Here is a 14,497-nt window from a genome sequence, read left to right as displayed (position 1 = left end):
AGACATTTGCAAGGAGGACCACCAGCACAGTGCTTGGCACATTGGGAGGGTCCATAAGTGTTTGTTGATTGACTACCTGGGTGGGAGGAGGAAGAAGGCAATGTCAAGAATAAGACCAGGTTTCTGGCTGGGATGGCTAGAAACAGGATGGTGCCATTCATAGAAATGATTTTTTGATGAAAAGAAAGGAAATGAATTTTATTCCTCTTTTAAAAATGGTTGTAAGAAGGGTGTCTGGCTGGCTCAGTTAGTGGAGCATTGCGACTCTTGATCCCAGGGTCATGAGTTTGAGCCCCATGTTTGGTGTAGAGATTATAAAGAAATAAACTTTAAAATAAATAAATAGATAAATTGGCAAAATACACATAATACACAAAATACACATAATATTAAGTTTATTTATAATAAACTTAATATTAAGACAATAAACTTAATATTAAGTTTATTGTCTTAAGCAATTTTAAGCTCAGTGGCATGAGGTCCATTCACATTTTTGTGCTGCCATCACCAACATCTGTCTCCAGAACTCTTTTACATCTTGCCAAAGAGACAGCCTGTATCTATGGAACAGCGAACTCCCCACTTCTTCCTTCTTGCAGTCCCTGATAACCACCATCCTTGCTGTCTCTATGATTTTGACTATTTTAAGTGCTTATGTGGAACCATACAATATTTGTCCTTTTGTGATTGGCTTATTTCACTTTGCACGACTTATCCTCAGGTTCATCCATATTCTAGCATACATCAGAATTTCCTTCCCTTTTAAGCGTGGCTAGTGTTCCATTGGATGTAAATATCACATTTTGTTGATCTATTTGTCTATTTTTTAAAAATATTTTTTATTATCTATTTATTTGACAGAGAGAGAGCACAAGTAGGCAGAGGGGCAAGCAGAGGGAGAGGGAGAAGCAGGCTCTCCGCTGAGCAGGGAGCACGATGCAGAACTCAATCCCAGGACCCTGGGATCATGACCTGAGCTGAAGGCAGACGCTTAACTGACTGAGCCACCCAGGCACCCGATCTATTTGTCTGTTAATGGACACTTGGGTTGCTTCCACTTTTTGGCTACTGTGAATAATGCTGTTATGAACATGTATACACAAATAGCTTTTCAAGTCTCTGTTTTTGGTTCTTTGGGGTATACTCATGACTGGAATTGTTGGATCATATGGTAATTCTGCATTAAATCTGTTGAGGAGCTGATGTGCTCTTTTCTATAACAACAACTGCACCATTCCACATTCCCATCAACAGGACACAAGAGTTCCAGTTTCTCTACATTCTCACCGATACTTGCTATGTTATTTATTTATTTATTCAGTTAGTTAGTTAGCTAGTTAGTAGCCATGCTAATGCCTATAAGGTGGTATTTCATTGCGTTTTGGTTTGTATTTCTCTAATGATTGTGTGGTTGAGTGTTTTTTCCATGTGCTTATTGGCCATTTGTTTCTTTGGAAAAAATACCTGTTTAAATCCTTTGTCCATTTTTTTCACCAGGTTGTGTTTTTTGTTTTGTTTTGTTTTTTGTTGTTGTTTTATTGAGTTGTAGGAGTGCTTTATATATTCTGGATAGTAACTCCTTATCAGATGGATGATGTGTGAATATTCTCTCCCATTCCATGGGTTGCCTTTTCACTCCGCTGATTGTGTCCTTTGATGCACGGTTTCTAATTCTGATGTAATCCAATTTATTTTTTGTTTCTTGTATTTTTTGGTGTTATATCCAAAAAATCATTAATAAATCTGATGTCAGGAAAATTTTCCCCTGCTTGCTTCTTAGAATTTTATTGTTTTATCTCTAATGTTTAGGTCTTTGATCCATTTGAGTGGTTTTTACATATGGTATAAGGTAAGGATCCAACTTCACTCTTTTGCGAGTGGGAATCCAGTTCCCTAGCACCATTTGTTGAAATCCATTCTTTATTTGTAATACAAGGAAACTCAACAGAGAGTCTTTAAATCCCATCTGGCACTTTATGTTTTATGAATCTACTTCCTTATGTTAGTTCTAAAATGACTATATTCCAGTTCCAAATTGTGTCTCCTCACTCTTTATTTTAGAATCAAATGACTAAATCTGTATTTATTACATCGATGTCATTTGTGATTTTTTCATGTTCCCTTTAGCCACCATTTTTCCAGACTGAAGAATCTATATTTTACTTAGTCTTTCCCTATATATCATGTCTGTAGGCTATCCTGTAATCATCCTCTTACTTTTTCTGGACTTTCTCTTGTTCACCATGTCTCTCTCAAGTGAGGTGATATGTATTATAAACAGCATTTAAAAAATATGCACCATGATTTTATGTAATATAAAGACTTGGTTATCTTATGATTATTTTCAGTTTCAGTTTTATGAAGCAAGTGTTTTTAATCAGCCTTTTGACCATGTCAGCAAACTGAGCCAACACTTTGAGGGAAAACCCTACAGTGAACCCCAGATCCCCATTTTGAACCCAGAATTCAAAGGCTTCCATTTTAAAGTCTAACATTTTTTAAATTTGTAGTTAAAAAATGGTAAATTTTGCCTTGGAAATAATAATGCATTTTCACTGAGGTCTAGGAAATAACCAGAGTATACAGGTCTTCTATGAAATCTTGAAAAGGTATGCTCTTTTCTTACTACCTAACAAATATTTATTCTATGCATGCTATATGCAAGGAATTATTCTAGAAGGTAAAGGTAAACAATGAATAAAATAAGTGGACAAATATTTGTTGAATAGAAAAAAGATGTATTTCCAGTGGAATATAGAGTTTGATATTTACCTTTTAGTTCAACTTTATAAATTACATTGTACAGTTTTTGTCCTCTTTATTTTTGTCTATTCTTTGATATCACAGAGGAAGAGTGGTATGTTAGAAGTTTCTCACTATGTTATTTCTGTTGATTTTCTCTTGTAATTTTATTTTAACTGACTTTGTTTTATTTAGTGTTATTTTATATCCACTATTGATTTTTTTTTTAAATCTCACTTAACTGATTTTTAGCTTTAAATTCTAATTTGATATTAAGATTGCCAATTTATCACCCAAATATGGTCTTGGCAAAAACCAGTTCTGTAAACTCCAGATGGTTTAAATAAAGAGACGAATGAAGGGACCCCTTTCCAAAGTATATTTAGGGTTGAGGGAACAAACAACGGATAGTGATGTCCCCACAGATCAGCAATATCTTATCTCCATCCCTTAACCTTAAGCATGTGACTTCTTCTTCTACCACTCTGCCAAAACAGTCCTTGTAGAATTTGACATTGACTTCCCAACTCCTAAATCTTACAGACATGTCATTTAGCTTATTATTTTCTTCTTCTGTTTATTTACATCCTTATGCTGTTTACATGGCCAGATCAACAATAACCACCTCCTCTTCCCTGCTTCCATTCTATTCTGTGCCTTTTTTTTTTTTTTTTGGTCAAACACTACCTATATTTCTTATCTACCCCTTTTTATAACTGTTGCCTGCCTTGACTTCTCTCTGCCAGACCTAGCCTGATCTAGCATACTTTCTTTTATATTAATTAGTGACAATGATAAACTCTAAAAACTTAACAAGGATTAACAAAATTACCCCCTAGTATTCCTGTATTGACGATAAATAATTGTGAAGTTTCAAAATAATTTTCCACATTAGAAAATCCTAGAAGAGAGCACAGGCAGTAATTTCTCTGACATCAGCCGTAGCAACATTTTTCTAGATATGTCTCCTGAGGCAAGGGAAACAAAAGCAAAAATAAACTATTGGGACTACATCAAAACAGAAAGCTTCTGCGCAGCAAAGAAAACCATCAGCAAGACTAAAAGACAGCCTACCAAATGAGAGGAGCTATTTGCACAGTTAGAAAACTCCATTCATAAGCAGGTTTTAACAAATATTGCTCTTTATCCTGTTGTTAAGAATAATGTAACCATCAGTATTCTTTTATAACATTTTTTTTTTTTTTTTACTTTCCATTATCATCAAACATGTTTTTAGGTTAGGTAATGCATTGTCATTGCATGTCAAAAACACAGTTGAAATACACAAACACATTAACGCACAACCTTGAAGTTTTGTTTGTTGAATACTTTTTAACACGGGTCCCCACCATAGAAAGCCCAGCTCAGTATGCCTTTGACCTGGCACCAGGAGGGGGAAGGTGTTAATTACCACGTTGCCACGAGGTTTATGAACTGGCATTAACATCTCAGCAGGAGCAAAGTTGGCACAACAGCAGCTTCCAAGAATGGGTGAAGAAAGCATCATCACGTGAAATTTATTTCCAGTTACAAAACCTCGTGCTTTTTATTTTAGTGATACTGCACAAATGTTATTTTTAAAGCACATTACTCTATTAGTCACATAATTACCTTCCCATCTTTATTATCTCTGTAATTAAAACATAAATACTTTACTTCTTGGCGTAGCAATTCAATGAAGGTGCTTGGTTAATACATTAATTCATCTTTTAAATCTATTATAGCCACACTGCAGTCAGCACTTTTGAGGTTTGGTGAACACAGCTGGATTTCAAGAACACTCCCAGCAGGGCTGAGAAACTAATTGCCCGCAGTATTTAGACTATTTTGAAAAATCTTTCCAATAATTGCATATATACTGTTTTTTGAATGCAACAACAGCATACTCCAAAGTTAGTCTTTACAAATTAATTTGTTTGGCTGATTTCCCTGGTAGAAATTTACTCTCAGACTGTTCTGTTTAGTAAAGTTGATTTAGAGCTTTAAATTCAGGGAAGTCTTAATTATAAATCTAAACAATTTAGGTCAGAGACTCTAGAAAACTTTCAGATCTTGTTTATTCAGGGATTACCAATCAGGACTACATATATGTTAAAACATTGCAGAAGCCACATAGTTGAGATTTAACTATTAATCACAACATTTTTATAAATCAGTTCTGACCTGATTGAATTCTAATTTTAAACGAAAGGAGCAAGGGATTAAAATGATAGGATTACTGGACATGGTTTGTAATTGGTTTAAGACAAATGACCAGAAGTATTAGTAATTTAGCTGATGCCTGTTACACCCAGATTGCGGTGTATCAGACGAACAAGGGCCAAAAATGCTTGCAAAAATGGTGGCATCCGAATGTGACTCTGTTTCTGTGAAGGGGGCAATTTTAAAAATTTATTGTTGGAAGAAGATAGAAATCATATATTAACTCTAAAGTGGAAAACCAGTTTCGATAACTTCTGAGAATATTCCTGGAAAAACAAGTTAATTACAGTATATGTACATAATGAATTACTTCCACATGCAGATGTTATGTATGACCTAAATTGGTATCAGCTGTTTTTACAGAGATTTTTATTTTAACAGAGTAGTATTCTCCGATGTATATCAACATCCTAAGACATGTATCACACATTCTTCTGTTTTAACCAAGTAAACTGAGTTTATGAAAGTCGGTTAATGGAGAAAGTCGGTCAACCCTATGACAAAGTATTTTGAAGGAACTGTGAATAAATGAGCAAAAAATTATTTGTAAGCTGTTGCTTTTCAAACTAGTCTCTGGCACCTCTTACGGCATTAAAATTGAGTTTGGTTTAATATACCTTTTTTTGAGTACATGTCTTTAATAAATAGTAACTTATTTAGAATTAACTATAGAACACAGACCAAAAAATTAGGTTTTAATGTTCTAATTTAGTTTAATGTAATGTTTGCTTAGTATAATAATGAGGTTGTCATTTATTTAAAAAATGAAACAAAATCTGGAGAAAAACATTAGGGAAAAAAGAACATTAAAAATACTTTGGTTTTTCATTTAGTGTTCTATAATGGGGTAAATATCATGCTATGTACTTAGAGTCATAATTTTATTTGTCTTCAAATAAAGAAAAACATACTAATGTGTGTTTAGATTATATTGATGGTAATTTAGCAATTAAATATTTCATTTTTGCTACAACAGTACGTATTGTAATGAGATAAAAATGATTATGAGGTTTTGATAGAGGATTATAAATCCTTGAGACTTGGAATCATACTCTATTACTCGTTTTTACTTTCTCCTCTTCTCTCTTTTTCTCTCAAGCATGTAGCATGCCAGTTTGTACACCTTAGGCACCCTTCAAATACTGAGTTTTGTATTTAAAATGAAGATCGAATAAACAGGGCTTTGTCCTTAGTGTGAAGACAGCATCATGCCAGGCACATGAATGACGTTAAATAAATTCTCTCTAAATCTGAAACTTGCCTTTTTATTATTAGGGAATTTTCCTTCTTTTTTTTTTTTTAAGATTTATTTATTTATTTTAGAGAGAGAGAGAGAGAGGGAGAAACCATGAGCAGGAGGAACAGAGGGAGAGAGATTCTCAAGCTGACTCTGTATTGAGCACACAGCCTGATATGGGGCTCGATCTCACAACCCTGAGATCATGACCTGAGCTAAAACCAAGAGTTGGAGGATTAATTGACTGCGCCACCCAGGAAGTCCTAGAATTTTCTTTGCTGTGTTATTGATATCGTATTAGGGAACAGGAAAAAATTCCAATAACCATAAGTCATTTTGCATAATCACTGTGTTCTAAAGGTTAAGCAGGTGTATATTTTGTTTAGTTTAGAGTCTTTGTGACTGAAGCTAAGAAATAGTTTGAACTCTTGTCATATTTTCGATGAGGAAGTAGTTACGCTTGCATGGTTTTTGCAGCAACATTCTGAGTTTTTTTTTTTCCTTTTGGTTTATGCAAGCCGAAAATAGGAAACTCTTTCACGAACAAGAGGTCGAGAAATGCCTTGTAGCCCTTTTGGGTTCTGAAAATGACGGAACGAAAATTGCTGCCTCCCAGGCTATTTCGGTGATGTGTGAGAATTCAGGCAGCAAAGACTTTTTCAATAATCAGGGTAAGCAAACCAGACAGACCCATTTTGAACATTTTTAGGCCACCAAACTGTTGTTTTTTTGGATGTTTATAGACTCACATCTCCCCTTTCTGCTTCTGCAGGGATTCCGCAGTTAATTCAGTCGCTCAGGAGTGACAATGAAGAAGTGAGGGAAGCCGCGGCCCTCGCCCTGGCTAATCTGACCACGTGCAACACGGCAAATGCAAAGTGAGTACCACACCACACACGGCAAATGCAAAGTGAGTACCACACAACTCCACACCGCCTCTTCTGGGGACATCTAATAGTCCAGTATGTTCTGATTGTAATATTTTGGCTTTCAAGCCATTGTACATATTCTGTCAGCTGTTCTATCTTGGATTATTCCTCAGGAACCCTCTCTTGTGGAAGATTCCAGAACAAACAGAACTGGATAGTGCTGGAAATATTAAAGACAATGCTATATAAACCTTTGGTAAAACTAGAAAAAATTTAAAAGATCTGTTTTAAAATGACATGAACATTAGGCAAATCTAGAAACATTTTAGAAAGTCAGTCCGAAACAACATATTATGGGTAAATACTATGAGGAAAGATTGGAAAGGAATGTCCGCTGCATGCCAAGTACTGTGGTACATGATCTATATTCATTACAAATTTTAATTATCAAGATAATCTGTTAACAAATGAGAAAACCGAGGCTCTGCAATTTACCTAATTTTCCTGGGTATACAAATTTATTAAAATAGCTGATCTGGAAATTAAACCAGGTCTCCTGGCCTCCAGAATCTATGTTCTTTTCTCTGCAGTAGTCCACCTTATAAAAGAGTGAAAATTTATTTTTTTTTCTTCTTAAAGATTTTATTCCTTTATTTGACAGAGAGAGAGAGATCACAAGTAGGCAGGCAGAGAGAAGAGAGGAGGGTAGCAGGCTCCCCACTGAGCAGAGCTCAGTACGGGGCTCGATCCCAGGACCCTGAGATCATGACCTGAGCCCAAGGCAGAGGCTTAACCCACTGAGCCACCCAGGCGCCCCTAAAAGAGTGAGAATTTCTTGAAGGCAATTTTCATAAATAATTATTTACCCTCCCTATATCACATTTGGTTATTAGTCAGGATTCTCTAGGGAAACATAACCGATAGGACATAATATACATAGACGAGGAGGTTTATTATAGGAATTGGCTTATGTGATTCTAAAGGCCAAGAGGTTTCATGATCTGCCATCTGCAAACCTTGGAACCAGGAAAGATGGTGGTATAATTTAGTCAGAGTCTGAAGGCCTGAGAGCCAGGGGAGCCAGTGTCCCAGGGCAGGAAAAGATGAATGTCTCAGCTTAGGCAGAGACCTTTCCATTTCTCTTGTTCTATTTGGACCCTCAATGGATTAGGTGAGGCCCACCCACTTTGGCGAGAGCAACCTTTACTCTGTGTACTGATTCAAATGCTAACCTCTTCCATAAAGACCTGCACAGACACACTCAAAAACAATGTTTTACCAACTACCTGCATGTTGTTTAGCCCAGTCAGGTTGACACATAAAACCCACCTTCACAATACACAAGTTATTAACTTTTGTATATTATTCCTTCGTGATATTGTGGCTAAAACCACTCTTTCTAAATTTGAAATAAATCTTCCTCCACCTCCCTCATATACTTAATCTATTTCTTACACTTTCTTTCCCTTTCTCTCCTCCCACACAAATGTTTTACAAGGCCTTATTCAATGACTAAAATAATCTAACAATGCCTGATTAAAATACAGCCAAAATGTATAAGCATCAGAATAAAATTGTTCTCCTTAAATAGCTATAATCGTTGACATGGTAATTTCCGAAATTCAGGCTCATCATCATCTACGTGAACCACACGAATTTCTAGAATACTGAGTCATAGTAAGTGGCAATTTGAAAATAACATATTTAGTGATTGTTTCAGTATCAATGTGCTGGTGCAGAAGTCTTATCAGTGACATTAAAACACTTCTGTCTTAGGTACATTTAGATTATATAGTATCTAAAATACTTTAGTAGGCCCCCAGAGTATACAGACATTGTAATTTGATATAAATTTGCCTGGCTTCTATCATCTCACAGTTTTATATAAAATCAGAGAAAATTAGGATGTTAAGTAGCTTCCAAAAAAGGCTGCCCCCAGTTTTTCTCCTGCAATTTAATCATCTGTTTCACAGAATTGTGTCATCTGACTCTATAGTTCCATTTTGTCAACACAGAAAAGTCAGTTAACACTAAATGATGCCACACCCCTCTTTATTTTTGTAATTTATTTTTATTTTTATAAATTTCCAATTGCAGTTGTTTCTTTAACCTATTATATATGGTCCATTCTGATTTTTTTTTGTTTTTCAATTTGTGTTTGGTTTGGGACTTGGGACATGAATGAAAGTGGTTTTATGGATATCTTTCGAGGCCTACATAGTTTTTACTTTGGACTTGCTGGGCTAAAAGATATTGAAAATAAATGTTTCTGAGAAGGAAATGGAGTAAGATTTGACATGTTTGTGTCAAATGTTAAAGACTGGAGTTGACAAAGATTCTATAGTCCACCAAAAGGAATGAAAACAAATAAGCCACATTGTCTATCTTTCTAGCAAACCTCTTAGAGTAGTAATTAGAACCACAACAGAAGAGACAGCAACCATGATTGATTTTTGTTAATAAGAAGCATTTTCTACTCAGATCATCTTTAAAAACATATTAATTTAAACTCAGCATTGGTAAGTATTTCTAGCATCACATTTTAGAAGCAGGGCCTTAGATCATCTTTCCTAGCTGTGGGATAGAGGTTGGTGGGCTGAGTCATGGCTCTGCTGCTGGGGTGGTAGGACTAGGGGATGGAAAGAATGTTGCTTTTCTGCCACACCTAAGTGATAAAAGAAGGCAAAAAACCAGAGCTAATGGCTTCCAGGTGTACTGCATAGCTGTTTAGATACCTGATAATTGCTAGCCTAATTAAAAAGAAAAATTGCAGTTAAGCCCTGTGAATACTAATTTTGTTTGTTAAGACAACTCTTCTCTAACATTCATATCTCTATGTGCCTATAATTCTTAAAGCCAGGATAACTTCTGGAGTTGGAGGCCCATTTCATGAATTGAGTTTTCTCTGGTGTGTTATGATTACATGTAATGCTGATATAATTTCCTTAATGTAACAACGGATTTTTGCCTGGAAAGTTGTGGGTAAATAAAAATTAGAATTCTAAGTTAAAGGAAAAAAAAAAAATCAACCGGAGGAAAGAAAAATATACTTTGTGGTGACTCTTTTTGTAAAATTGATAAATGCTTTTAAAAAATAAAATATTTTCACAGTCTAAAAATAGAATTTTATACAAATTTATAATCTAAAATACCTGTAGTCAGATTTTCACTCGTCTTGCTTTCTTTTTTTTTTTTTTTTTTTTTTTTTTAGAAAGAACAGGCAGGGGGCAGAGAGAAAGGGAGAGAGAATCTTTTTTTTTTTTTTTTTTAATTTGATAGAGATCACAAGTAGTCAGAGAGGCAGGCAGGAGGGAGAGGAGGAAGCAGGTTCCCTGCTAAGCCGAGAGCCCGATGCGGGGCTCGATCCCAGGACGCTGGGATCATGACCTGAGCCGAAGGCAGAGGCTCTAACCCACTGAGCCACCCAGGCGCCCCTCGTCTTGCTTTCTTAAGAAAGAAAACACCCATATGCTAGAGAATGACGATGAGTAATTTTGCTAGCAATGACCAATAAATAGCCACATCATCCATACCCCTTTCTACTTTAATTATAAATAATTAAATTTATTGGTGCCAAAAGATTTTGCCTCATTGGTATATTCTCTGTGAATGAGGATTCCTAGATGCTCAAGTTTTCCATATATTTGAAAATTCTTTATAATCACAACTTTTTAAAAAAATTCATAATGCATTTGAATTAAAATCTGAAATCCTTCCCTCCAATTTTTGAAACGGATCATACTGTTTTTAGACTTTTGCGGGGGAGGGTTATGGTTGCCATTTTGAGTTGATGGCCATCGTGTGCTCCAAGGTGGTGGTGTAGGGAGGGTAGATGCTTGCCTCCCTCCGAGTGTGGCCTTCTGGTGGTATTGCCTTTTGGGTGTTGATGCGTTTTGTTGACTCCTCACTGGCAGCCTGTCAGTATGAATTTTCACTACTGTCTGTAGATCTGATTAGCAGGACTGATCCTGCCAAAATTCTCCTCAAATCCCTCCTTTCAGTCAGTTGAAAGCTCGGATACCAGGTAACTGAGCTTTATCAAATTTTATATAACAGCCACAAGTAAGGACCTGAGACCTCTTCTCTAAGTGGTGTTTTGGTCCTCAGTGACCATTTCTTCCTTTCTTTTTCCCTCTTTCCCTCCCTTCTTTCCTTTTCTTTCTTTCTTTCTGATAGTGCTCATGTATATTCTGAATATATGAAGTTTCCAGGTATTTGAGTTATATAGACAATTGAGACTGTACTTAAAAAACAATAATAATCTAATAGACACAAATCCCTTTGCTCACAAATAAGCCAGTATTGGGGAGTAAAATAATGAAAGGTGAAGTAGGTCATAAAAACTTTTCTGGAAATACGGACAACTTCCAGGAGTATTTTGCGTCAGGCCTTATGGATGGACTGGTCTCAGTGCAAGGAATATTCTTGGCCCCAGAATGCCCATGGCTCTCTCCTCCTTCAAGTCTGCTCAAATGTCACCTTCTTAAAGAGACCCACCATGACCACAGTGTTTACAGTTGTACCCAGACACACTTTTTTTCAAACCTCCTTCCCTGCTGCCCCTTTTCCGTAGCACTTATGATTTTCTAATACACTATGTGACTCACTCATTATGTTTGTTATTTATTTTCTGTCCCCAACCCTTCTCTGACCAGCACCCATGAAGGAAATGCCTTTGTCTGTTTAATTCACGTATACTTCTCAAGCATCTAGAATAGTGCCCATGGCAGAGTAGGCATTTGGGGGAAGTGGACCTACCACAAATATAATGGAAAGCAACAGGACAGCGAAAAAACAGTTCTGACATCAACCAATGCCCATAACCTCCAACAGAAAGTGATCATTCTGCGTGCTCATTTTTACATAATTTGAATCACAAAAGCAACAGTGGAAACTCACCTCTAAGAGTTTCCTAGTCATACTTTTCATTCTTTATTATCTTCGGGGTAAAAATCACTTAAAGTGGATAAAAACACAAAGGCCACGAACACAAATAAAAACAATAGTTTGGAGGTGTAGGAAAAAAAGGACAAGAACAGCCAGATTCACTTAAAGCGATAGGGGAAAAGAAAAAGTAAAATTATTTTTTAAGTGAATAAGTAAAAAGCGAAAAGGTTGAGACAAGCCCATAGGAAGAAGTAGGTGAAAATAGAAACCAGAGAGCAATAATGAATTTTTATATAAAAATGTAACCCATTGGGGTGGCTGGGTGACTCCATCAATTAAGCATCTTAGTTTCAGCTCAGGTCATGATTTCAGGGTCTTGAGACCAAACCCTGCGTCAGTCTCTGCTCTCAGCAGGGAGCATCCTTGAAGATTCTCTCCCTTTCCCCCTGCTCCTCCTCACCAGCCCCCCAACCCCTGGCTCACATACATGCACTCTCTCTCTCTCTCTCAAAATAAACAAATCTTTTTAAAAAATGTAACCCATTTAGTTACTCTGGACACTGTTATCCTTTCTTGGTTCACTGCTAATCTCTCTGACAATTCTCAATTTATAATACTTTTTGGAAAGGATAAAGTTGTTGATTTTTGATGTAGGAAATACCATTTCAGCGAAATTTCATGTGATATTTACCTTGTACTCTTCTATCCAGTTATTCATATCAAAGCTGTACATTATTTACGCAGATATCTAGAGAATTATTGTTGGTTGACATTATTCTGGGGGGCAGACTCTACATATTACAAGAGTATTTTAAACTGTTAATTTATAACATCACTGCCATCTGTTGGACCTGATCAGAATTAGTTTTTGAGTTCTCCTAAGAATAAAAAGAGTTCGATGTTTTTCGTTTTCCTTGACAACACTCAGTAAATTTTGGCTATTAGTAAACTATGAAAAGATTAGAAAATAGTAGGGTTGGTGACTAGATCTCAAAAGATATAGTTATTTTAGGAAATAAGACAGTGAATAAACTGGAAACATAAAAAGTAATAATACAATGAATACCCATAGATAAGTAAGTACAAATTGTGGTTTTGCTATAGAAAATACATAACCACGGGCGCCTGGGTGGCTCAGTGGGTTAGGCCGCTGCCTTCGGCTCAGGTCATGATCTCAGGGTCCTGGGATTGAGCCCCGCATCGGGCTCTCTGCTCAGCAGGGAGCCTGCTTCCTCCTCTCTCTCTGCCTGCTTGTGCTCTCTCTCTGTCAAATAAAAAAAAAAAAAAAAAAAAAAAAATCTTAAAAAAAAAAAAAAGAAAATACATAACCAGTCTCTGTTGTTTATTCATAGATCATATAACTCCCGCTTTTTCATACTCCTTACTTCCATGTTCTCTCCATGAACTGAGTGATTTCACTCAGGCTGAGAGACCTTCTTATCTCCATTTCTTTATTTTTTGATTTCTTATACCCCTTCTTGGCTTTCCACAACAGTGACTTAAGTAAGTTAATTCTAAATGACAGCGCATATAGTGGTTATTTAAACAAACAGAAAGTTGATTGATGGCTGGGCCACTGCAGGCCTCCACAATATGAGAGACAGAGTCCACCTCTCCCCCACTTCCCCTCCTCTTCCTCCTCCTCCTTCTCTTTTTAAAGATTTTATTCATTTACTTGAGAGAAAGAGAGAACAAGAGAGAACACACGCAAGTGGAGAGAAGGAGAAGCAGGATCTCAGGTGAGCAGGGAGCCCAAAGCAGGGCTCGATCCCAGGACCCCAGGATCATGACCGGAGCTCAGGGCTCAGGTCACTTAACTGACTGAACAACCATGGGGCCTCTAGAGACAAAGCTCTTCTGTAAGGACCCATCTGCTTTTGTGTGACCTACAGTGAGGACCACAGCAAAGGAAATGAGGAGATGAGTAAGGAGTACACCTCAAAGGGATTCCAGAAAGAGACAAAATGTCCCCAAATTATATGGATATGTATTTGAGTACTTCGGGAACTTTTGAATGTTCTTTATTATCTATGGATAACCTGTCATTTTGTATTATCAGTATTAATATTTCTCTTCACTAATTTAAAAATAAAGCATTGACGGAATGGTAGAATTATTCCTGGCGCACCATGCCTAAGGAAACCATGTAAGGTGTAGAGAAACCATTTGGAAAGTATGCCACGTACAAAACTTTATACAGCCCTTCCAGAAAAGGCAGAACTTCATCCATTCACCATGACCCAACTCCCTGTCAGTCACTGGGCATGGTCAGGGGAAAGCCTGACTCTAAGTCATTTCTTGGAATGTTAAATCTCCCTAGTATGTATAGAAAGCACTTTTCAAAGCTTTTTTTTTCTCCCATTCTCACCCCATTAAATAGAGTTGGTGGAAAGTAATATATTTGTATATTTATTTTTACAAATATTTCTTTTGATTTGTAAACTTAAGTATATAGACTAATGCTATATCTTAGAATTGGTTATATTGTGCTCTCAAGGCTAATGTGCACTGAATGAGGACAGTCACTTTAAAGGAGAAAGAAAGTCTCCCCTAAAGTTGG

The 14,497-nt window shown here is 36.5% G+C and overlaps 1 protein-coding gene across 6 annotated transcripts in view; it reads left to right on the top strand.

Moving 5' to 3' along the window:
- The window catches only part of ARMC3 (armadillo repeat containing 3), a 92,105-nt gene that overhangs the window by 36,183 nt on the left and 41,425 nt on the right, over window positions 1-14,497 (top strand). For all 6 annotated transcript variants that reach the window (XM_047743178.1, XM_047743174.1, XM_047743175.1 and 3 more), the window contains 2 exons: window positions 6,700-6,852; window positions 6,954-7,059. In XM_047743178.1, coding sequence (XP_047599134.1) covers window positions 6,700-6,852; window positions 6,954-7,059 — 259 coding nt within the window. The remainder of the gene's footprint in view (window positions 1-6,699; window positions 6,853-6,953; window positions 7,060-14,497) is intronic.

This window comes from Lutra lutra, chromosome 8 (assembly GCF_902655055.1).
Source record: "Lutra lutra chromosome 8, mLutLut1.2, whole genome shotgun sequence".
Taxonomy (NCBI): domain Eukaryota; kingdom Metazoa; phylum Chordata; class Mammalia; order Carnivora; family Mustelidae; genus Lutra; species Lutra lutra.
The sequence above is the reverse complement of the archived record's forward strand: the minus strand, read 5'-3'. Positions and strand labels throughout refer to the sequence as shown.